This window comes from Calonectris borealis, chromosome Z (assembly GCF_964195595.1).
Source record: "Calonectris borealis chromosome Z, bCalBor7.hap1.2, whole genome shotgun sequence".
Taxonomy (NCBI): Eukaryota; Metazoa; Chordata; class Aves; order Procellariiformes; family Procellariidae; genus Calonectris; species Calonectris borealis.
The window spans coordinates 81,402,847-81,427,873 of NC_134352.1; the positions used below are offsets into that span (position 1 = coordinate 81,402,847).

The following is a 25,027-nucleotide window of genomic DNA, read 5'->3' on the forward strand; positions in this document are numbered from 1 at the left end:
CATGAGTAAGTCATAAGAAAGGAAATTATTGTTTTTCCCTGGTTTCAAGGGTTGGTCACTGTCAATTAATGTAGTTTCAGTTTAGCTGCAGGTTTGCTTGTTAATCAAAGCCTTCTCTTCTGCTAACTCTCTGTGGAGTGTTAAAGAGGTTTTCTCTCCAACAGAGGCTTGAAATCAGCTGAAAATAACGATTGCTTCTGGCTCACACAGAGCAGTTTTATTTTTAAGAAGGATGAGCCGGTCCTCAGAGCACAGTAATAACTATCACTGGCCATTTTATTTATAGAAACATGGTTCCATTTTTTTAATGATTACTTATTAAATATATCAGTGATTAGCTAATGTGTCCCTTACCTTGCAACATAAAGACAAAGCATTCATGTCAAAATCAGCTGTCAAATACTCCTTCATACAATACCCTGAAAAACAGAGATAATCAACTAGGAAAGCAAAAGTTTATCTTGCTTGATTTTATTTCCATTTATTGTGTTGAGTACAGTAGGTACCTTTTTGCTTTCTGTCGTATGTACCTGGACAACTATCACTGTCTTTAAATGCAGAGTTGCATTTTTTCTCAGTTTAGACGCTGAGCTGATTTAACAGAGAAAGTTTTAACCTTCCCATTCTTTTAACTGATGGGTTCCCTGTCCAAAACCTTTCCCTAATTTAGGATCCGCTCCATATTCATTAAAGTCTATAGAATCACCTCTATTTACTCCATTGAGTAGCAGATCAAAAGTGCTATAAATCATTTCTTATTTTAGGTGTTGGATTTTCTGAGTTCTTGGTCTGATGATTAGTTCTCAGTAGATGTACAAGCTGTGTATGAACATGTATTCATATGTAGAGCATACAGCATATGTTTACAAGAGCATGAAGGCTCATACGTTTATTTCCATAAAGCACTCACTGAGTATAAACTTAAGTAGAAGTCATCGCCTTGATTTACAGAGAATTTAGGCCTGAATGCCACTTTAAATGGTTGTGCCCAAAATTTCAACTTTCCAAACCCTATCTCAGTTGCCTGGAGAAACATCCATTCCCAATATCTGAAGTTTTTTCATTCAGTTTCCTTTTTAACATATCTGTTCAAACATATCTGTTTCTGGACCTTCTCAGAAGTAACCGGATCTGAAATTTGTTCTCATTTAAGTCCTTTGGTGATTCAGAAACTCAGGACTTCATCAGCAAAGGACATGCTTAGGAAGGATTTTAGAAGTCACACTTTACCGACTCTGAACACTCATAAGAAGTTACAAAGCCCCTTTAAATCAAAGGAATCTTTCAGCTGATTTCAGATTACTTGAATCAGACCTCTTAAGTGGAAGAATCAACAGTAGGTACTGTTTCTGCCTGAGAAAAATGTCTCTTGAGATTCTTCATTTGGGTGTATCTCCATTAGTTCAAAATGGGACAGAGGGACAATTTACACTTGGTGTACACTGAAGACCCATTCAAGGAATATTCAGGAAATGAAATGCATAAAATCTGGTGAGCTTAATTCTTTTCAGCTAGGACAGTCTTGATATTCCCTGATAACTCTGATACACCACAGAGCAAATTCTTCAAGTATTCGCATTGTAACATCATACATTTTACGTGTCAGAACCTAGTCATTTGAAACTGTCTCCTGAATAATTGTCCCATGCAGAGAGGAGTAGACTTGGACTTAGGAGATTTATGTTACTTTACTTCTTTTCAGTAAAAACCTTAGGCAAGTGATTAGTCCCTTTCTTCCTCACTCCTTACTGGGTTTACCTACATATGAAGACGACAGGGATCAATTATTAAATATTGCAAATAAATAAGTGTAATTGTACCTTAAATAGAAAAGGGAGTGAATCCTCTATGAGCTACTCCTTACCGCTGCCATTGTTGTTCAGTCTTTCCTCTCTCTGCCCCTCTTTTTAATGCAAGTGATTAGAAGAGTGTCTTCATGTAAAAGAAGAATAGAGCTTTCAGGAAAATGGTCTGTTTTGTTTCTTTTAAGTAATCTATGCATTTTATTCAGCTTTCTCTTTTTAATACTCACTCTGATTTAAATTTTTATTATATGATAGTTAGCAGAATGCCCAAATCAGAATTAACGTGGATGATATCATATATGATCTGCTATATTTACATGCTGTTAAGGTGAAACATTTTCCCAACACTTTGGTAAATATCTCTGTTCTCCATTAAACAAATCTGTGTATAAAGACAAAGGAGAAAAAATATTTAATATTAAATAACCTTTTCAGGGCAATGTAGTAGCTCATCAAACTATTCTGTAGCTAAACTGTTTAAATGCTGTTATGAAGGCATGAGGCTAGCTAGTCTTTAGAAAGATTAAAAAAGAGCAAATATTAGAATTTAATTCCATTTGTCCGTTGAACTCTTCTTTAAATCCCTATTTAATTTTTTTTTTCCTCCATGTAATTGCTGGCTTTTCTTTGTTGTGTTAAGAATAGACATGGCTCTCCAGGGCTTTATTCAGATACAAGGATAACCGTTGATTTAAGTATTGGACATGGGTCATCTCTTCCTCCCCAAGACAGTACCTGCACAGAAGTTTCTTAAGTGCTTAATTCAAGTGGACTGTATATTGTTGTACCTAAAACCAAAAGCAGGATCTTCTGTTTCTAATGGACACATGGCAGGAATTGCTCCCTCCTCCTTACCCCCTAGTATTACAAGTGAGAGATTTGTTTGTTGTGTGAATACTAAGAAATACTAGCTCTTGTATTTTTAATCTATTATTACATTCAACTTTCTATCAGTCCCACCCTGATATCTACTTTCTATCAGTCCCATTTTCCACTCCCCTTTCTCCTACCATTATGTACCTCGGAAAAGGAAAGGAAAAACGATTCAGCTTCTCACAAAGTCTAAGACCACAGTTTGACCATCTCTTCTAAACTGCAGAGAACTGACAGTGGACGCTTTAGTATAGAAACTACACATTAAAGTGGTGGCAGCTGATTTAAAACATTTGTATTTCATGACCGAAAGCTGTTTTCTTATATGATATCCATTCTAATAGAAGATGAAGTCTCACAGTAACACTTTACCCAAAGCCTACTGGAATCTACAGGGATTTCTCCACTGATTCACTAGATTTTGAATAAAGACACAGCAGCCCAGTTCAAGAAATACCAAAACCCCATCTCTAGCCAGCATAAAATATGCCTAAATAGAGATCAGTCCTTTTCTAAATAGGGAAAGACTTCTGAATCTGAACCTAAATCATGTTAAGTATTGAAAGTATTAAGTGGACTTCATCATGTTACTCTTCAAAATGAATCCTCAGTGACTGAATTGTCATTTTGCTGTGGTGGTGTATTCTCAAACTCCTTTTACTTCCAAGTACTTATACCAAGCTGAGATTCTTCAACATTTTTGTACAACTCATAAAGAAAGAAAAGAGAAATGAGTCTTTTAAGATCACTGAGTTTCACATAAACCTGAAACTCGTTTCCTAGCTGGTATCAGCGTACAAAGGACAGTAGCAAAATCCTGTAATATTTCTGATGTATATTTATCACTGCATGGGAAAAACTCTTGAGAACTGAGGAAAGATTAAGAGTAATTATACGTACAAAGAGATTAGTAAAACTTCTGGTGCAGTTAAATACAGAGAAGGTGAGCATTATATCTTTGTTCACAGTCCAGGGAAGTCGACATAAATCTTGTCACTATCTTCAGCTTGCTTTGGAAGACCAACATGTTAACCACAAGTTTATGTAACAGAAAGGAAAATAAACCATATAGCTTTTCAGACATTCAGTCAGACGGATCTGGCCACTCACAGAATATTCAGAAGAGCACAGTCACCTTTTCAATCTATTTTTTAACATGGAGTGGCATATTATCGATTCTTTAGATTATTGCTTTAAAAGAATTACTCTCAGAGTTTGTTTCTTTTTGCCTTCCTTTGAAAGTGATATTCTCAAGTGGATAATGATAAGACAGGTGCACAGTGTATTTTTATGCATTTTGCAATTACTGAATTGATTTTTGCAAAGAGCTGTTTTTGGAGGAACTGTGCATCAGTTTTGAAATGTACAATATTTATCAGAAATTGGGCTTTAGTTTATTTTTATACATTTCAAGAGACTTGACAGTAGTAATCTCTAGCTCATAAAGGGACCTTCTTGATCTTAATGTTCTTCACATGTTTTGTAGCTGTATCAATGTGCTATTAAACGGGATTTGGAGCAGGCTTCATCTGCTTTGAGTCTGGAGGCTCGCAAAGGCTAGGTGGTTTACATTTCTCTTCTCTGGAGCCTTCTGGAAACCCATGTAGTCACTTTGTTTAACAGCACGCACACCTGATCTCATTCAGGCTATCTTTTTGCTAAGTAGTTTTACCTGGTGACAAGGGTCAAGAAGAAATGTTGATACCTTTCTCAATGCTAGTCCCATTTTAGAAGGCCTCAGCTTTTCCATGTTTCTTCCTGACCTCTGGCTATGTCAGGATCTGATATGGTTGGCCAGGAATAGATATGGAAAACAAGTCAGGGAAATCCCTATGATGGGTCCAATAGTTGTTATAGAGCAAGGAATTTATCAAATTGCTACTTAAATCCATTTAATTGTTATTATTATTTATTTTTAAGATGAGGTCTAGTGGAGGAATAGAGACTGAATTCTTAACACTATAAGAAGATTCCTCTTGGTTGACTCTCTCAAGGGATGAGAGGCCTTGCAGAGGGATCTAGATAGACTGGAGCAATCATCAGTGACATGAAATTTAACAAGAACAAATGCCAGATTCTGCATCTGGGACAGAGTAATGCTGGACACAAGTATAAATTGGGAGAGGAGCAGCCCTGCAGAAAGGGATCCGGGGGTGCTGGTTGACAGCAGCTCAATATGGGTCAGCAGTGTGCCCTGGCAGCCGAGAGGGCAAACCGCATCCTGGGGTGCATGAAACACGGTCAAGAAATTCATTGACAGTACTGATCTATCTTTGAGAATTCAAATAGAGATAACATATCTTCAGATACAGGCAGACCTTCAAATATAGGTCATCATATAGAAACCTAAATCTATATGACCCATTTTACTGGTATAGCTAAGGATACTCCTTTTTGGAGGCTAGCATGTGTAAGAAGATGACATCATATCATTCTGCGTTTGAAAATCTAGCCACCTGGTGAAGTATCCATTGACATCTGACGAAATACGGCTTCCTGCACACGTCTGTCAAAGTCTGTGAAATTTTAGTGGGATACTGCTCATGCTAATCACAGCATTCGTCAGCTGGAATTGATATGTAGTGTCACTAATGGAACTGCATAAATTCATGTCAGCTCCAGAGCTGCCACATTAAGAACATTGCTTCCTCCTCCCTGAACACACACAAAGCACATGTAAAGATCAATTATTTTCCAATAAATGACTCTCACAAGACTTATAGAAACTTTGGTGTTTGTGAATAAAGAACATGAGCAGTTCTGCACAAACACATACATGAAGAAAACGATGTTAATTCTTAGAAAGCATTAAAGATGTAGTATGAGGCAAAAAGTATGAGACAAAAGAACATGACAAGAGCTGTCCTATATTGCAGTGACACAAGCCTTGCAATATGACACAGCTTTTGAAATGTAAAGACAAAATGCCTCTTCTTTGCACAATAGAAAATACCTGACAAGATTTATCTGTTTAACCTGAATATAGTGAGACAGGGAGAAGCATGGACAAAGAGTTGAAGTAATGAGAGTCTGGGAACAAGCAGATGCGTGATTTGGGCTCTCTTACCTCAGTTATGCACCACATGTTCAGCTCTGACACATGTGCACCAGTTATTTACTCATATTGCACCAGATGATTCTACCACTTGTTTTCAGGAAAGTAATTTGTTCAACTCAATTACTGTAGTCAGCCACTAGATAGTTTAAATTACATATCATCTGTCTCTTATGCAAAGTTCTCACTTCATTTGTCTCTTTGATTGTTTCAGATGCCACTTTGTCTTACAGGAGATAACATAAAAGGCATCAGACAGCATTTATCAAATATCACAATTTCTAGGTCTGATGATGTGCAAATTGGACTCCCATTCTGAGAAAGGAAAGGTGATCTTGAGGATAAGACTCTGTCCTGCAACTTGGGAGCTCTATATTCATTTCTTTGACCTAATAGTGGCTGATTGTAGAGTTTTCATTTGAGAATCTCCAAAGTACCTACAGTCATAACACCACTCCAGTTCTTTTAGCTGAAAACTGGTGAAAAACCTGGGTCTTAACTGCAAGTTTAGAGAGAAGTACACATTACAGAGCCATTCTGCTTGTGGAAGATCAAATTTTAATGTAGGTAAGTAGATATCACAATAAATAAAGGTACAGCAACATGAAGATAGGCTGGAAATTATTTATCTAAGTGAGATAAGTAGTTTAAAACAGGATTTTTCCTTAAAAAGAAAATTGTTGTTGATATAGGTCTATATGTCTTTCTGGAAATTTAGTATTAAATGGTACTTAGCATCAGGGCAGAAATAAATTCCTTTGCACAATCCACTCCTTTAGATGAGTTACTTTTTGTCATTATTTAGATAATTCAGCTCTGTAACACATTATCTTTATTCCTGCGTGAAAGAATGGAGACACACAGCTGCACTTGCTCTCTCCACAGAAATGCCAGAATTGCTCTTCTCCATAAGTTTTCCGCTCTCTGGAGGAATTAATTGGCTTGAATCCAAAGGGAAAGAAATATCATAAACTACAAAGTATTTGTTGTCTTGGCATGAATTTTTCATGCCCTTAGATCACTGACCATGATGAATCAAGTGGCACAGAACAAGAGATCAATCAAGAACAGGTGCCAGCGAAAATGAGAAGCACAGCAGACAAAGTGATGTCAATGTCAGAAGATATGTCTGCTCCATGAAGCGCTGACTCATCTTTCACCAAACTCTCTAAATACAGTGATACCATTTTGAAACTGTTGACTTAACTTGCTTCAATGAAACTATGAATATCAAGTTCCGATCTGGTAAGAATTCGCTGCCTGAATGGAAGCAGAGCAAAGCCTTGCACCCTGTCAGCTTCTTTCAATCCTACATTTCTGGAACACTTAGCTACCATGTGATTAAAAATATTTCTTACAGAGATGTAGTCTGTAATGATGCTTCTCTCTTATGAGATCCTTAAAGGAATTTGCAGTAACATACATTTTGTAAAATATTCTACACAAATCTACGGTACTTAATGCAGGCAAAATTAAAACTCGCTAAATAATAACTGATTCACAGTTTTGTCATGTGTAGAAACTAAATTGTTTCAGTTGGAAAATGGATGAAAAGAAGATTGCAGGAGGACAGCAATTGCTTACTGTTTGCTTCACTGAAAATAAAAAAGTCACACATCTAACTTGCTTTAATAAAAACGAAATGTAACTGGAAGCTTCATCTCTGGGCATGTTGAAGGCTGCTGTATTGGCCAGCGTTGATATTAGAACAGGGAACTCCAAAGTTAAATTCATCAGTCTACATGAGATAAGAGAAACAAGCTCTTTAGACTGGGACTGAAAAAGTCTCACAAACCCAGTGGATTAATGTCTGAGGAAGTCACACACAACACTGACCACCAGACTATACATTTTCAACTTAAAGGGGAACATTATAATTAGTGAAATTATAGATGGTTTTAACAAAGGAAAAAGATCTTAAAAAAAAAAATATTAAGGAAGCCATCATATATATCTTACATAAAAAAGAGGAAACATTGATAAATTCTGCAATAATAGGAACTGGTACTGAATACAACAATTTATTATGTTCAAGAACTCTCCACATCAATTATAGCCATACCTACCAACATTTGAATTCTGGTTATTACCACCTATCCTTTGACAACTAGTCATCCTAGTTGCCTAGTCATCCGGGCTTCTCAAACAATCTAGACTCAGATAATGTTTTCAGAAGCTGAAATTATGCAAGACGAATTTTAGCACTGTTACCTAAATTTCTTCCCACAGAGTCTCCTGGATGCTTCTTTCTGGGAAATCCCAAAACTGCCTGAATCTTGAATACCTAATTAGGTCTTTCACATTTAAGTCTATCAAGGTTTCAAATAAACTATTATTTGTCTTTTGGAGTTTCAGTTTGGGAGGAATTCTCAGAGAAAAGGAATAATATTGGGCCCTGCCCAAAACACGGCCAAGAAGCTGGCTGTGCCTCCCCATCTGCTTAGTAATTCAAGAGTTGTAGCAAGTAGGCATTCACAGTCCCTCTTCTGTTTGAGGAGATACACACTAATTTCACTGATTGCTCAGTTTACCAAAATGTATTATAGACTCTCTTTCCTTGAATCATTATGTCTAGTCGTGACATCTTTACAGAAGTTATCTTAGTGTTTATCACATTTATCCTAATTTGCTTATTGAGATGACATGGACTCTGAAGAAATTGCTGGATAAAGTTTAAAGAACTTGTCACCCGGTACCAGTCACAGAACTATGCTGCACATGATGACCCCTTGTGGCTTAAGTATCTACGAAGATGTATCATTTAATAGCTTTAAAAAAGTATTGTGCATTTGAAGGTCAGAAAGCTTATACATACAAAGGAAGGCAAATATCTCTGGCCTCATTTTACAGATGGGAAACAGAAGCAGAGAGGTTGGATGTACACTAGACCACAAAACACAGCATAAAATATGGAAATCAGATAAAGGGCTAAGATTCTGTGTTCCGATGCAAGTTTTTTGCCATTAGATAATCAGTAGCAACGTAGCCCCGTGTTCCAGTGTCAGGAGATTAGGAAACTTAGACCAGAAAGGTATTTACATTTACTCATGTGTTATGCTTGCAATATCTTTCTGACTTCCACCAGCATATGCATCAGCTGCCATAATAACAATACCAGTGATTTGTTTCTACACACCATGCAGCTTAAATTTCTTTTTATTTATAAGTAAATGATGAGATCATTAATCACACAGATTTATGTATTTAAAAACTGAAAATTAAAATCCAGCCGCAGATTTATGGCTGTCTGGGGACTCCTAGTTCACTCAAACTTTCTGTGTCTTTTCAATGCCCAAAAACTAACAAATAGATATGCAGTTTTTAAAAATATGTATGAACCAAGATGGCAACAGGGGAAAAAACACAGCCTCAACGTATAGTCATAAGCACTACATTAGATCAGATGAAATAGTGAAGAAAATAATTTTATTTTTTATTTTTATATTTTTTATTGCATTTATGTCTATCAAATTAACTTAACCAAAAGAAAGAGGGAAAAAAACTCATCGGCCTTTAATAACTGGCACTTCCATCAGTCTTGTTCCCTGCATACTTCAATGCTGACTACTGGGATTGGTAAGAACGTGCTAACAATCTTTAGAGATCACCATGCAGAACTGGCCATTCCCTGCCACAGAGCAGATACAAAGATTCGCCAAGAATCCCGACGAGGCCAAGAAACAACCACGCTTTGAAAAATACCACCTGGACATCGAGAATTGCAAGCCAATATCACAGAGATGACGAGAGCTGCAGTGTGAAGGCAGCACTGCTGTCTTGTTCTAGTGTCTATTCTGCATGGCATCAAAATTGCCTGGAAGTCTGCTGCTGACCCATTCCACTGTCTCAGCTGTGCCGTAGCGTGTCTGATTTCTGCGTGTGGTTGATATTGGCTTGGAGTTACTGAGCTATAATAGAACTGCTGAATTGAATAGTCTTAGACTTCAAAAGCAATTTGGCTTCCCAGACTGACTTCCAAATACAGTGTCGTAGGGAGAATCCTGAGACTGAGAATAAAGACCTCGTGTGGAAGATGACTGCAATACTGACTAGTACTGACCTGCAGTATGGGCTGCAACAGACTCCTTCCAGGAAAGACAGTTCAAAGTGATTTAAGTCTCCTTGGAACTATAGGTACTTTAGCAGTGACACCAAATGCTAGGGATACTGACCCACCTTTTGCCAATGATGATTTAATGATGCTATCAATATGGCATTCCTCATTTCAACTGCAAAAAAAAGTAGCACGCCATAAACTGCCTCTTGTGTGAAAAAACTACAAGAACACTGTAAGTACCTTAGCTCCTGACTGTAAGACTCAGCTGGGTTCAATGCTCGTGCTCCCCAGGAATGTGTGAGACAGCTGGACTGCAAATATTTCTAAACCACCATGTGTGCACTGAGGAGATGGCCTACAAGTAAACCATACATGTGCAAGGTGTACAGCAGAAATATCTCCATGCCACCGAGATGTCCATCTGTAGTTAGAGTTTAACTAAGATGTTTCTAAGAAAAGTGAGGAAACAAAGAAAAAACAGATAGTTTTTCAATAACCAAATTATAAACAAGGAGAAAAGAGAAGGAGAATAATGATGGCCCTCATTGGCTTTGTGTTCTCCAACAGCAACTCAACAAAACACAAGAGCATGGTGGTACCAACGTATGGTTGATATGATATAAACCTGATGTCACAGACACAAATTACAAAGAACAATTAAATCTCTTTCACTCCTTTTCAGACTATAAAATGCTGTACTGGCTCTGGCTGGGATGGAGTTAATTTTCTTCATAGCAGCCCGTATGGTGCTATGTTTTGGATCTTTGACTAAATCAGTGTTGATAACACACAAATGTTTTGACTATTGCTGAACAGTGCATGCACAGTACCAAGGCTTTTTCTTTTTCTTCTAGCAAGTAGACTGGGGGTAGGCAAGAAACTGGGAGGAGACACAGCTGAGACAGCTCACTTAAATTGACCAAAGAGATATTCCATATCATCTGACATCATGCTTAGAAATAAAAGCTCAAGGAAAGTAGGAGGAAGCAGGGACATTCATGGTTATGGCACTTTTTTTCCCAAGTAACCACTATGTGCCGAGACGCTCTTTTCCAGCTAAAAATCTGCCTGCCAATGGGAACCAGTGAATAAATTCCTTATTTTTCTTTGCTTGTGTGTACAGCTTTTGCTTCAGTTGTTAAACTGTTATCTCAAACCACAAGTGTTCTCGCTTCCCACTTTCTCGCTTTCCTGTGGGAAAGGAGAGCGAGCAAGCGGCTGGGTGGGTATTTGGCTGTTGGCTGGGATCAATCCACCATAATTGCTTGCCCAAAGACTTATCTCTTAAACGTCAGAAACTTTTTTGTAACCTGGTAACATTTATCCTGTTAGCTATTCTCTTCCATAATGTATAAACTCCAAACATGCTTGAGATTCTTTGTCCTTAAAATTCGGTTATAAATTCTGTTATAATACCTGCTGGATACAAGACTGTTTGATACTTCTCCCCAGATCTACAGAAATTACTGGAGTAATTCCTACATCTTCCCCTCTCTCTGCTCCATCCCATTTAACCATGCACGACTTTAACCCTTTTAATACAGATATTTGAGTGGGTAGGGCAGAAAACAGAGGTCAAGGCATTCTGTGGTAATTTCAAAGAGACAGTCAAGAACAGGTACAGATTTCTTTCTTCAATTGCATAATTTTTCCCTGTTTCCCTCCCCTCCCCACCTACTCCTGTGCAAATGGCTTCCCCATTAAGATGCATTCATTTGGATGGAACTCTCAGTATAAAAAAAAAAAAAAAGAGCTGTATTCTTTCTGCTCTACTGCTAAGGCCAAGCAAAGAGTCTGCTTTAAGCTGCCAGTTTTCTTCGTGATACGTGAGACAGCATGGAACACAAATTGCATTTCCACTCTCTCTTCAGCTCTTTTAAACGCCACAATACTGACAGTAATCACTGAGCTGAACAGATATGACACGGAAGACACTGACGGAACAAATAAGACCTATCCTATCTTGGTTTTCCAGTGCTAAAGTAAAGAAATATGTATTTGGTTATCAGTTTAGCTAGAGATGGTTCTGAAGATAGGTAAATTTTTAACACTGTGCCATTGTGGGAAACTTATCATATGTTAAACACCCTGAAATTAATATAAATATAGAAGTAAATTAGAAATATAAAAAATTTAAAATGGGAACAGAAAAACTATTTCACAATAGATTATCAAACTAAGCCATTCAACACTGCCATGTTCCTGGTAAAATATTTTATTAGCAGGAAACACATTTAAAGTAATTTTATGAGAAAGATTAAAAGAATTTTGAAAGATAGCATGGGCTCCACACACTGTACTAACATAAACAGGTGGTATTTTACATTTACCACATCCCTCATAAATTATACCATATGTTTGAAGGGAGAGCCTGCAAGAAAAAAGAGAGAAAAGTGGGAGGAAGGAATTAGAACTCAGAAGCAAGTAACTCTATCACCAACATCTTAATGATTTTTTAGCAACCTGTTATGCACTAAACCTGAAAAGAATTATTCATGGTATTTTTCTATTGCATTGAACTTGAACTGTGAGCCAGGGAAACCTTTGATTCCATCAGGAACTTTCTTCACAGTCTATTCTGTTTACTTAGGTCATTTCCTGAGCAATCATGTCTACTACAGCCTATCTAATCTGTTCCCAATCCACATCCTGCTATTTGTTGTGACTAAATGTACATCAGTTCTGCCAAAGATATTCCCATGAGTTCCAACCTTGTAGGCAGTAAAGTATTCACTGCCTACAATTTTTATCAACTTCATTTGAGATACTCAGAGTCAGGAAGGGAACAGTTAAAAATTTCTTGGAACAAAAATTTTAATTTCTGCATTTTTCCTGCTTATAGGCAAGGAGAAATACACTTAATTCACAACCTTATTGATGACTTTGAATTACACCATCCTAAAGTATCCTAACATACAAAACTGGTTTAACTAATACTTGAAACTTAATATAGTAATACTCATCCAGCAGGTACAATGATGCTTTAGAAACATACAATGCAGTTTCGTAAACTTTGATCCATAGTTCTTTTTACTTAAATGACATTAAGGAATAAAGGCTTTCAGTCACCAAATAATTCTATTCTTCAAATATACTATCACTGTCAATCAGTAGAAGTGGTAATCTCACTGGGTTTTGCAGAGCTTTCTATAATTCTTTGAATAACACGTTGGCACTAACAACTATTTTCCTTAAAGAGTGAAAATGTGTCTTATATTTACACTTAAATAAATCTTACATGAGCATGTTTCAACGATGTGTGTATTTAAATCTGTTTATAATCACTGGCATTTTGTTTTGATTTTTCCTCCTACTGCCATTTGTCCACATTTGATTATAGGGAGGTAGCTGTTTGTTTATAGGCAAGTGTGATGAGCAGTAAAAGCTAGGGAAAGAGAGCAAAGGTAACAGCTGGGTCACAAAGAATAAGAGAAAACATACAGAAATACATATATTTTTGCTTTGCATCTTGACACTTTTCCCACATTGGGGAAAAACAGAACTTAATTTTATTTCCTGCTGCTGTGTGAAATATATCTCTAGTACTACGGTGATTCATTATTTTATTTGAGATTTTTGTGTGTGGATGGATCTAATTCTTCAAAGAACAGAGAAGAGTCTGACAAGTGCTGGGCCTCCCACTGGTTTCACTAGCTGCTAGGTATTGCTAAGGCTGGGGCCCGCAAACTCCTCTCAGTTCTGGATGATCATAAAAACGTTATGCTTTGCCTAGCACCCCATAAATTTATATCAACGTTAGATTTACACAGCAGTGTCCATGGCTGAGGCAAGCTTCTACAGCACCTGAAGAGTTGGGAAAAAAAGGGCCGTACCAAGATGATTTGTGCTGCTGCCGCTGCAGATTCCTATTCTAGAAAGCCAGTGGGTGAGGAACATGGGATAAGAAGTCACAGAGGCAGGAGAAAGATGTGCTAACATGACCTCTCTATACTTTTTGGCCACCAGTACCTGCAGAAGATGTTGGGGTATAATCATGGGCCAGCAGCATCTAGTAGGATAAGCACAATGAAAAGGCAACATCTGAAACCAATGCTCTTTGAAGTGTGAGCTACCGCCCTTTCCTTCTATCCATTTATGCCCTTACCGTTGCTTTTACTCATCTTTGTCTAGTCTTCTGTTTTCTCAATCTTTTTGCTATGCCTCTGTTTTTTTCTAATTTCACATTCTCTTAGTTGTTCACCTCTGTTACATTTCCCCCTCCCACTCCACGGTTTATTTTTTTTGTATCTCCTGTTTTGCTTTTTTTCCTAACCACTTCTCCACCCTCAGATATCACAGACAATTGTCATTTTGAGCACGTTGTCCGAAAAAATGTGGAAGCTTATGTGATTTACTACTTGTTGTTGTGTCAGACATTTAATAACTTTTAAGTATCTTGGTCAATTTTCATGGAGGAACCATTTAAAAAATGGGTCTTTTGACTTCCACTTTTATAACAACAGATCAGTAAACGGAGTACCCACAGAGAGAGAGACTATGACGCAAGTTCACAACTATTATTAGACACTAGAAAATCCACTGAAACTGCTGTAAGTGAAAGAAAGGCATAAGAAACCAGGTTTCTGGAGCGCAAGGGGGGCTCCTTGATTACTGTGATAGATTGCTCTTTCTTCTCCTCTCTTCCCAGCAGAGAAATAAAGTGTCTCTAGAGCATATCTACAAACATAAGGAGACCTCATGAGGCCCAGGAATACATTTGTTGCTGTATGCAGTGGCAGATACTGTAGAAGCAGACCTCTGGTATGCTGTGTGTGATGAGTGAACAGATGACCCTGTCACCAGGCAACCCAAGTAAGATTATCCACTGTGTAGAGAATGTCTAATGATTATTTTTTATTCAAATTGAGAAAGGAACATCATTTCTATTTAAGAAAGTTCCAGACAAAATTTTAGAGAAAGGGAAACTTTACAGCCTGCCTGGCATTCTGCACGATTTAAGAAGCTGGAGTTCCGCTGTTTTGAAACAATCAAAATTTTGACAATACTTGGTTTTGGTTTTGAACATTCTGAGTAAAAATCTGAAACAATAGTACTTATTTTGCAAGCTGCTAAAGAGACATTTCTGTAAAGACACTACAGATCCTGTTCAGCAGGCAGCAGTTCAGTGTAACAAAACAAGCTGTCATGCAGGTAGCAGGCTAGTAAAGTTACTAAAGGAATCACAGGATCTGACATAGAATATGAATTTCAGCTAGAGTTCCTTTATTTTGTGCATGTGAAAATGGACAAGAACTACAGAATTACAAAACTGCATGGCACTTCAATGAGACTGCAAGGAAAGAAATTAAACAGCAGCTCTTCTCGTAACTGGTCAGTGTAAGCTAAAGAAGAACTGCGTGCATCAATATCTCAGCTGATTACAGCTTTTACTTTGCAAAAGCTTATGAAATGAATTTTGAAAAATTATAACCATTTGTGGGTCCCTGAAATAACTAGTTTAGTTCTTGGTTTTTATCTGAATGAAAAGATGAAACACTGCTTTACAACAGGTAACTGAGTTGAAAACATACCTCTTTTGGAGGCCAGAATCACAATAGCTCAACTTGGCAAGTCCTGAGGTAGTCTTTTATACACACACACACTCTCTTCTTTTCGATATTCTCCACACAACTTGAAACAAAGTTGTTTTAGCCAGTGTCTCCACCAGGATCTGGTTAGTGGGCAGGTAATTCATTAGGAAATCACTATAGCTTGCAGCAAAGTGTCTGCCCATGACAGCAAGACCTCTGAAACCGGAACCCTGCACAATGCTTTGGTAACATTCAATACCTGTCTGTGGAGCTGTGTGAACATGATGAGTCTTCTAGTTTCTAGGAAAAAAAAATTAGAAAGGCTTGCAGGCATGAAGGGAGACTAATTAAAGTCAATGAACAAATTAAAAGTGGAAAAGGATTACCACAGGAATGGAAGGAAATATAATTGAAAGTATGGAAGGAAAAGAGATGAAAGCAGCAACAGAAGGGGAAAAAAAAATCTTTCCTAATTGTGCTTTCAAGACTGTCCCTAATGGATTTAATCTCATCCAAATTCTAGCAGATAACATGTGCCGAAAATGCTGCAGATGGCTCAGCTCAGCAGCAGGGATGGCTTGGAAGGGGAACAGTTCCTGTGGCTGCCTCAACAGATTGTTTACAGCAAAGATACCGACAGTGCCCAGTCATTGTCATGAAACAGTGCTTGTTCCCTTATTTGAGACTTCAATCTGGGCATTTCAAATGGCAGATTTGTGTGTGGTTGAAACCAAGAGGGTCCTTGATAGTTCAATTCCTGTTGTTGAGGAACAGCCCAGAAGGTTTCCTATCTCTTAATAGCAAGCAGTATGAATGGGAAAAGCTGAACAGTATACATCTCACTGAAATCCTCACTGTGTAAGTGAAGCCCTCTTTCCATAAATCACACCATGAAAAGCAGATTCATTAATATAACTTGCCATGAGTTCTAATCAATTCACATCATTGTTCACGTAGAATAGGTTCAGATGAAGGTCCTGAATCGGTAAATCCCATTTCCATCAGCAGAACAGAGAATAGTTCTTTTGCAAGTGGTGAGCTAACAGATCTACTTACCTTCCACCTGCACCACTACCCAACATACGCGTTAGGTGGCCATCACTGTTAGGGTGGCACCTCAGCCTGTTTCCAGTTACACAGGAGCCCTTATACTCTAAAGGATGCACTTTAGCTCTGTGTGAGGCAACATAAATGACTTTTTTTGTACACAACAAACAAGTTCAGTCTTGAGGCCAGCCTTAGGATCTCTCTTAAGCAGTCTGAACATAAAGAAAGATGTTGGTTATACATATTAGTAATGCCACATCAGCCACAAAGTCCTGAGGACTTTTAACATGTTTCATAATCTTGAGGATGACAGTATTCCTTCTGCTCTATAAGAGAGTTTGAAGTCTGTAAATGCTTTTTCTGTTCAAGTATATTTGCTCATTAATGCTCAATCTCTATAATGTATTCTTCTATCTTAAATTAGTGTAAACCAATTAGACTAATACAACTTTCACCACCCTGTTCCTTTCAAATACTATGCCACAATCTGCTCCATCTTGCTTTTAAGCAAATGGTTAAGGATATATACTGCTCTTATTGACCAAAGGAAATCAGGCCTGAAGATCTCATACATCTCTAATTATACATGTTCTAATTCTAATTTTACCACTTAACTGATTACTCTCCATTAAGCAATTCTGGTCCCTTTCCTCCTCAAATTTTGGAAAACATGTCTTCTTGTCTTGATATTTATTACCTTCAGATATTGTAAATTCTCCGTCCCCTGTGCCAAAGTGGCACAGACAATGACCAGCCCACTTGCTAGCCTTATCCAAGTGGGTATTCATCATCTGGATGTTATGATGGGAGAAGCTGGATAGACCAACCCATTCACATTACAGCTGCATCCAGTCCCATTTACATTAAATCACCGTATACATATGCAAGTTGCACAATAAAGAATCATGGACTACTGGTTGACAGAGCTATTTGAATATAGTCATAGTCATTTGTCATCACAAATCATATTGCATCAACCCTTTTATCATCTCTATTGGTCTTCTCTGAACTCTCTCCTATTTATCAGACAGCTTCTGGTATTGAAGAAACCAGAACTGCAGACAGCTTTCTCAGTAGCCAATTGGTATCTCACACGCAGAAACCATCCTATTAAATGCAGGAGCCATAATTGAATCCTCCACCCCTCCAGCCATTGAATTATGTGAACTGGCAAAATAGTGAAAACATCTTTAACTCATTTCCCAAAGGCAAATAATTCTGGCCACCAGGTCTGCCCATAGTCAAGAAAATTAATGAATAAGCAATGTGTTTAATCCTTTCAAGTGGATAACAAACATACTAAAGATAAATGAAGAATATCTGAAACCGGTCCAGAATTATTTGAATCATCAGCTTCAATGGTCACAACTCAGCAAAATACTTCCAAAATAGGATAACACATATGGAAATGCAGAATTCAGGTCATCACTAAGGTGTGATAGCACAGGTGACTGCGTTGGGGGAAAGAGCAAGTAACTTAAGGGTTACTGCGGATATTTCTCTGTATGTGATCTCTATGAACTATACGTGAACAAAAGAATTCATTATTTCAGAGGAACAAAAAAGGACTATCAAGAGGAAACCAGTAAGCAGCCTTGCTTCTAGTAAGACCACTAGTAGAATAGCATGTGAATTTTTGGAATGCATATTCAGAAAATGATGTGGAAATACTAGAGCACTCAAATTAAGGATACAAAATGCTCTGAGCAGGAAAATAAGCTTCTACAAGCGAGATTTCAGATGCTTGATGTATGGAAGAGAAAGAAGATCAAGGTGTGAACTGATCACTGTCTATAGGTATAAGCAGATAGGAAAATAAGAGAATAGGGAGTTTTTCAAAGTTGTTAACACAGAAGTGATAAGATAAAATGGCTAGAAGTTGGAATTACACAAAATCGAGCTTGAAATGAATTCAATAACCTATCTGTGAAGGTAACTGAAACATAAGAACAGTTTTGTTATCAAAGATCACAAATATATCAGAACTCTGCATTTATAAAGTCTCTGGTGCTTACTCTGGTTTATGGGAAAAACTGGAAGTTGGCTATACCCAGGGCTGTGGTTGTCTGGCAGTGGTGGGCTTTCTCTACAATGTTTTTTTTTTTCATGGAGAAAATACAACTTACACCACCATCAATCTGCATATAACATTGTACTTCTTCACTAGACCTATGACTGTAGTTCAGTTTACACCATCCCAGACGTGACAAACTTAGCTGGTGGCTTACAGTGTTCAGTTAGGATATTTTCTCCCTGGATACATAATTGCCAAGATGTATTACTATGTCTTTTGGGTTGTACCACTGTTAGTATTCTGCTGTCTCCTCTCTTCCTTTCCCAGCCTTGCACTGACACTTCCACATCAGGTCACAGCTGATCACAGGTTACAGTCAGTACTATGAAGTGACCAAGGGAATTTATATGTCATTTTGACTGATCGATACCCTTATGCTTTCAGAAGTATTACCAAGCAAGGAAGTTTTTCTCTGGGTGACAAACAGATATACTTTTTTCCTTCCCATTTTTTAAATTCTTTTTTGTTTTCATTTGTATGAGTAAAATTAATTATTTCCCTGAAATTCCCAGGGTCTTATATTTGGCCTTAAAAATCCAAATTACCTTTTTTCAGGCAGAAGATGATCCATTTACCAGGCATTTAGGGAATCATAGCTGTACCTGAGAGTATATTGGAAAAACAAAAAAAAAAACCCCAAAACCAATACCACCACCACCCCCCCCCCCAAACCCCTTCTGAGAAAGTGTTTGATCAATGTATGAAGAGTGTTCTACAATACTGAGCTTTGTGATGGTGTAAGAACAGCATCAGCAGACCCAAATGGTACTTTTAAACCTCAGCTCTTTTGATGCCAGTGGAATCTCTACCTTCGCTCTTCATCTTCTTCCAGTGTAGCCTGGATCATATGCTAATTTATCTCCAAACAGCTGGAGTGGGCCAGTTCTCCAGTACACACCCCTCTATTTACTGGGGACTCTTGCTATGAGGACGTGCTTGAAATGAATAGGCATAGAATTTGCTTTATCTAGGCAGAATAAGAGGTAAAACTAGTCAAAACAAAGGGAATTGATCACATAAATAAAAGTGGGGGTTTAATCTAATTCCTAGTACAGAAGTTCCCACAACACAAAAACTATTGTTGTTTTCACACATTTTGGAGCTTATTTCGTACACACGATCCTGAAATTAATTGGATGAGTCACCTGTATCTGTAGAAATAGGGCATTTGTGCAACACTGGCAAAAAAAATGATGGAAATCAATGGGGTAAGCATGCATTCCCTAATCAGCTCAGGCTGAGAAATACATATCTTCATACTCTTCCTCTAACAACCCTAAGAGAATCTTTTAATTCCTTCTCTTCCCCTGTTTTTTTATTTTTTTTAAGATTGAAACCTGGAAATATATATCTAAAGGTTTTCCAAACCTGTATATTAAAACTAAAAATATATTAGTTTTACAAAAATTTCAATTTTTTTGAGGTGGCAACAAGTAAACTGGCAATCAGTCTGAGAAATAAATCTTGAAAAATGCACATTTTCTCTAAGATAGAAAAAACAGTTTACAAGCTACAAATATTTATTAATTTTTGAATATTTTAAAAATTCCTCTTCTCATCTGAAATGCAACTTTCACAGGACAGGTAGCATGAAATTCACCTTGCATCTATGATACATCCATTCTATGGATAAACATGTAATTTCAATTACCAGGAATAACCTTAGATCGTCTTCACCCTTAAATAAATCAACTTTGCTAGCATAAGGGGGAAAAAAAAAAAATCAAACTAAAATAACATTTTCATTTAGCCCAGAAGATACACGTAAAGTTAGATTGTGGTGCAATCTGATCAACATTTGAAGGATGCCTAGGTAATAACAATTTTTCATTAGACAGAGGTTTTCTATTTCATTCAGTTGCACAGCTACATCAATTTGTTTGCTCTTTTTGGTAGTCACTGTTCAACCCCTCAGTTAATTATTGCTAATGTTTTGCAGAATGTGCTGCAGTTAATTATTGTTATTAGTGTAATTAGTTTGCTAAATATAAGCCAGCAATGCATGGTCTCAGGATTTAGAGGCTCTTCTGTGTATATTTTTTGTAACACTGAAAAATAAAGCTAAACCCACAGGTCTGAGCTGCATCAGATTGGGGACCATGAGAGTACTAGCTTCACTGTCCAGATGCAGATTTCTGAAAGTATTTGTAAGCAAAACCTGTTTCAAAACCACTAAGATTCTTAGGATTTAAACCCTACGTCAAGCAACTTCAGGTAGGTTTCAACAGTACTGAGCTGATCTGAGATTTGTCATCAAGCCAGAGAAGAACAAGTGTCAAAATCTTTTTTTAAATTGAAATTTAATTATAATTAGAAACATGTAATTTCAGTATGGACTATAATCAAATAAGAGTCAGTAGAAAATTTACTCTTATTTTATTTTATTTCATTTCAGTCTAATTCCCGATTCTAGCCTAATTTTGGTCTGAATTTACAGCAGAGTGTATAGCTGTGCTTGATGTCAGACACAACCTACATATAGTAATAAATTAGCATATTGCTCTGAAAACAAAAATAGTTCTATTTTCAGAAGTCTTAGAAGGGATAAATCATTCTAGGGAATCTATAATCTATAATTACGATACAGAAATCACTTCCCAGGAAAATTTACATATGGAATCATAAAATCATTTAGGTTGGAAAAGACCCTTAAGATCATCGAGTCCAACCATAAACCTAACACTGCCAAGTTATAGATTTGTACATTTTAATTAAAAACCACTATAACCTGTTTGTTCTGAATTCTGGGGATTGGGGTGTTTTATTTTCCTCCTATAAAGTACTGGTAGAGATTTTTTTTTTTTTTTATGGTACTGACTTTGAAATATGAGGACCCTTAAGTGACTTCTTAAACTATTTGCAGTTTACACATCATTACTCTGAATGTGGTGGGTATCAGATTTGGATGTGCTGAGTTTATCTTCTATTACTAATTCTTGTAAAATGTCCACTACACTGAATAGTCCAAATAACAGGAGGCTGGCTACCCTTCTGGATTTTCTGCCATCTTGGAACACAGAACTGAAGAGATAAGCCTGACACCCAAAGCAAATACTCTATAAACACAAACTTCAAAAGAACATCCATGGTTGGTGTCCTCTTCCTCATTCCTCCCTCTCCACACGTACAATCACCACCCTCGGCCCCTTGTAATGAGCGTGCAATTTTCAGTGCAAAGACCTCCTTACATACAGTATGAAATGGCACAATAAGAGAGCAGAAGAGGGTGGGAAACAGAAGACCAAAATGTCCAGGGGATCCCTAGAAGTCAACTATGTTCCAGGGCAGAAAGAAATCTTCTAACATTTCTGCGGCTTGGTTTTTAAAGAAAATTCTTTCCAAATCTGAATTATTTAATACTGAACAAAATGAGGAACTGAAAGGCTTTCATCCAAAAGAGGTTTCCCACTCAGCAACTTAACCCCAGCTGTTACTGCTTTATCATGACTTAAAAAGAGAATGAGGAGGGAAAAGAAGGGGAAAGAAACCAGGATATTATTAATACATCATCCCATATATCACTTATGTGTCAAACTCTAAGTTGGAAATTGAACTTTTTTTTTAATCTCTCATCCCTATTCTACCCTGACCCTTTTTTATGGTTAAATCCGTAATTTCCTGGACAGAGTGAATCTAGGTCATTAGGGGAAAGCAGAGCTCATCTTGAAGAATGAAAGTAGTCATTCAGGCCTTTTTCTGCTTTTAATCCATTGTAAATTAATCCTGCCTATACAACAGTCAGAATGAATTTATGATTTATGGAAGGACATCAATTTTTCCTTATCTCTATCCGAATCATCTCAGGATTCTACTGAAATATTTCACACCCATTCCACATTGGAAGTTCATAGCCGGTAAATGATGAACTGCCAACCTCCTTCTAGACTCTTAATTCTCAGTTGCTGTTTTCTTCCCCCAGAAGTTTCACTTTTGTGAAAACAACAGAAGGTTTTCATTAATCCCATTGAACATAACTATCCATTCCATCTTATTTTTTTTTCTCTAGACCAGACAGACACCCAATTCTTCTTGAATAATTATGTGGTCCTCAGCTTTGGAGATGTATCATTACTTTGTGTAAATCCACAGATTTGAAGGCTTTATTCTCATGAAATCAACAGCTATTTTTTTCTGAACAAGGAGATTTGAATAAACTTCATTTGTGCTTTAAAACTCTTATCTAATAGTAAATGGGAACTCTAAAATTTCCTGAATGTGTGTATAAAATTTGGCTGTTGTGATAGAGTTATACTATGAATAGTTTGAAATATCTTTTGTTTTGGTGAATGAGTCTTTAAAATGACATTGTTCTTACAATAATAGGTTTGGGAAAAATTGCTGCCATCTTTTGGATGCACGCAGAAAAAAAAAAAGAAAAAAAAAGAAAAAAAAGAAGAAAAAAAAAGAAAAAAAAAGGAAAAAAGGAAAAAAAAAGAAGAAGAAAAAAAAAAAAGAAGTGACATTTTACTGAAAGTTCCAGCTGACACATCTTGGATACCTGCTTTACCATGGAAAAGATAATTTCAAATTGCAGAAAGTTACTTTGAGATAACCAATATTTTCTTCTTTCCCATTTTATATAGCGATCATAGCCTAACATTTGTGCAAGAATTGTTTGCTTGGTTAAGCAATACTGATGGGAAATAGCTTTCACGGAAAGATGTGCCGCTGAAGTTGAAGCCAAACATAACAAGAAAACAGAGATTATGCATACAGGGAGGAAATTATATCCACTCCCAATATTTAATTTTTTGCATCTATACCTTGTCTTGTTGTTTGAATAGGAAATAAAACTTATTTGATCTACACAATTATTACAGTTTAGTGTCACAGCTTACTTATCCTGAAATTTGTCTGGAATCTAGCCTGGATATATCTTATTATCCTTTTTTTTCTTGTTTGTTTTCTTTTTCTCTTTTTCTTTTGAATTTCCAGAGGATGTAATCAAATGCTTGTTGTGTGGCCAGCTCAATACACTGGCTTCCGAGACAAACACTGCACGTTCAGCAAAGTCTTTTTAAGAACAGAGAATGCTAGCGTCAGTGAGAATAAATCAAAGGTGATAATATCTGTGAAAAAGAAAACATTGTCCAGAGAAAATAATGACTCCACTGAAGAGATACCATTGTCAGACACTGGCATATCTTGCCAGCACTGGACAGGGATATTAAAATACACTGCAAATCTACCATATCACCTGGAGTGAGACTCAGATGCATTCTGTAACTGTCCGGACAGGAGAGGAGACTAACACCAGCTAAGCCATAATGAAACTCAGCAAAAAAGTCAAAAGAAGATGTGGGGAAGAAAAGAGAGTCACTGTAGGCATCCTGCACGCTTTGCACTGTACAGCTGACTTGCAGTTAGTTTCATTTCTGCCTGGGCACAAGGACCGGCAGGCCAACAAGTTACATCCAGCAAACCATCACCCCTCACCAAGTGTTAGAGTGTCCTGACCGCTTGCTGTTAACACCGACAGCCGCAGGCTAACCACTCTCTCCTCATATACAATGGAGCCAAGGTTAGTTTGACAAAAACATGCAATTAAAAAGGCTTATAACATTTCAATCTGTAACAAATTAAGCTGACTCATTGCCCCAATCACGAATTATAGTCTTTTATCCAAGCCATGTGCAAGAGAAAGAGGAACGAAACCCCTCATTAAGCAACGTTCTTGTTCTGTAAACTTTACACTCCCAATTCACCCCTTCTCCCCAAAAATGCTGTTGCTCAAACTTACCGCTTTTGCCAACTCCCCCTGCTCCTAACATCACCACCTTGTACTCTCTGGAGCCTGCTGAAGAATTGCTGGAGGAGCTGATCATTTCATTTTCTAGCTCCATCTTGCACGAGGCAGAAGAAGGGAGCAAAAGGGAAGAAAAAGCAACTGGCAGGTGTTTTCTCTGATCTTAAACAACTATAAAAGCTGTGTTAGGAAAAAAAAAAAGGCAGAAAGGAAAGGTATAATACAAGAGGTACGATATATCAGCCTCACACTCGCTGCTGTGCCTGTGTTAGCTGGAGAAGGTCTCATAGCAACCACTTTAACAGCTTCCAATAAAAATCTCTCTCTGCCCCCTCCCAGCTCTGTATCATTCTCTGTGTTTCTTTTCCTGGACAGAAGCAGTTTTGTGAGGCTCAGGAGCCCTGGTACCTCTGGGTGTTGCTGTGTCATTGGAATCAAATTGAGCAGAGCCTCCAGAAAAAGAAAACGGATCAAATTTCTTAATTATGATGCTTGTTATTCCATGTAGCACTTGCTTGAATCTTAAACAGTAATAACACGGACCAGACAACCTCCTTGCCACCTTGGAGTTCAATATTCATCCTATGTTCATCAAGTTTGCTAGATTTACATTTAATAGTATTAGAAGTGAAATAAGCGACAACTTTTAAGAGTCTTTGTTCTTCATGACGCTTACTGCAAAGCAGAGAAGTTTTCTAAGGTTATATTTGCCACCAGATGAATTCTCTTTTAGTTCAGTTTGCATCAATTATTTTGAAAAATAAACCAGGTACTTTGAAAAATTTGTTGTTGTTGTTGTTGTTTTTCCCCCACACAGAATTTCGGAAGGGGATTGGGAC

General features: G+C 37.3%; 1 protein-coding gene across 1 annotated transcript in view; it reads right to left on the bottom strand.

Moving 5' to 3' along the window:
- Positions 1-24,462, bottom strand: part of LOC142075383 (GTP-binding protein Rit2) — a 175,722-nt gene extending 151,260 nt beyond the window's left edge. The window contains exon 1 of the mRNA XM_075136612.1: positions 24,183-24,462. Coding sequence (XP_074992713.1) covers positions 24,183-24,285 — 103 coding nt within the window. The 5' untranslated portion in view covers positions 24,286-24,462. The remainder of the gene's footprint in view (positions 1-24,182) is intronic.
- Between the last annotated feature and the right edge of the window lie 565 nt (positions 24,463-25,027).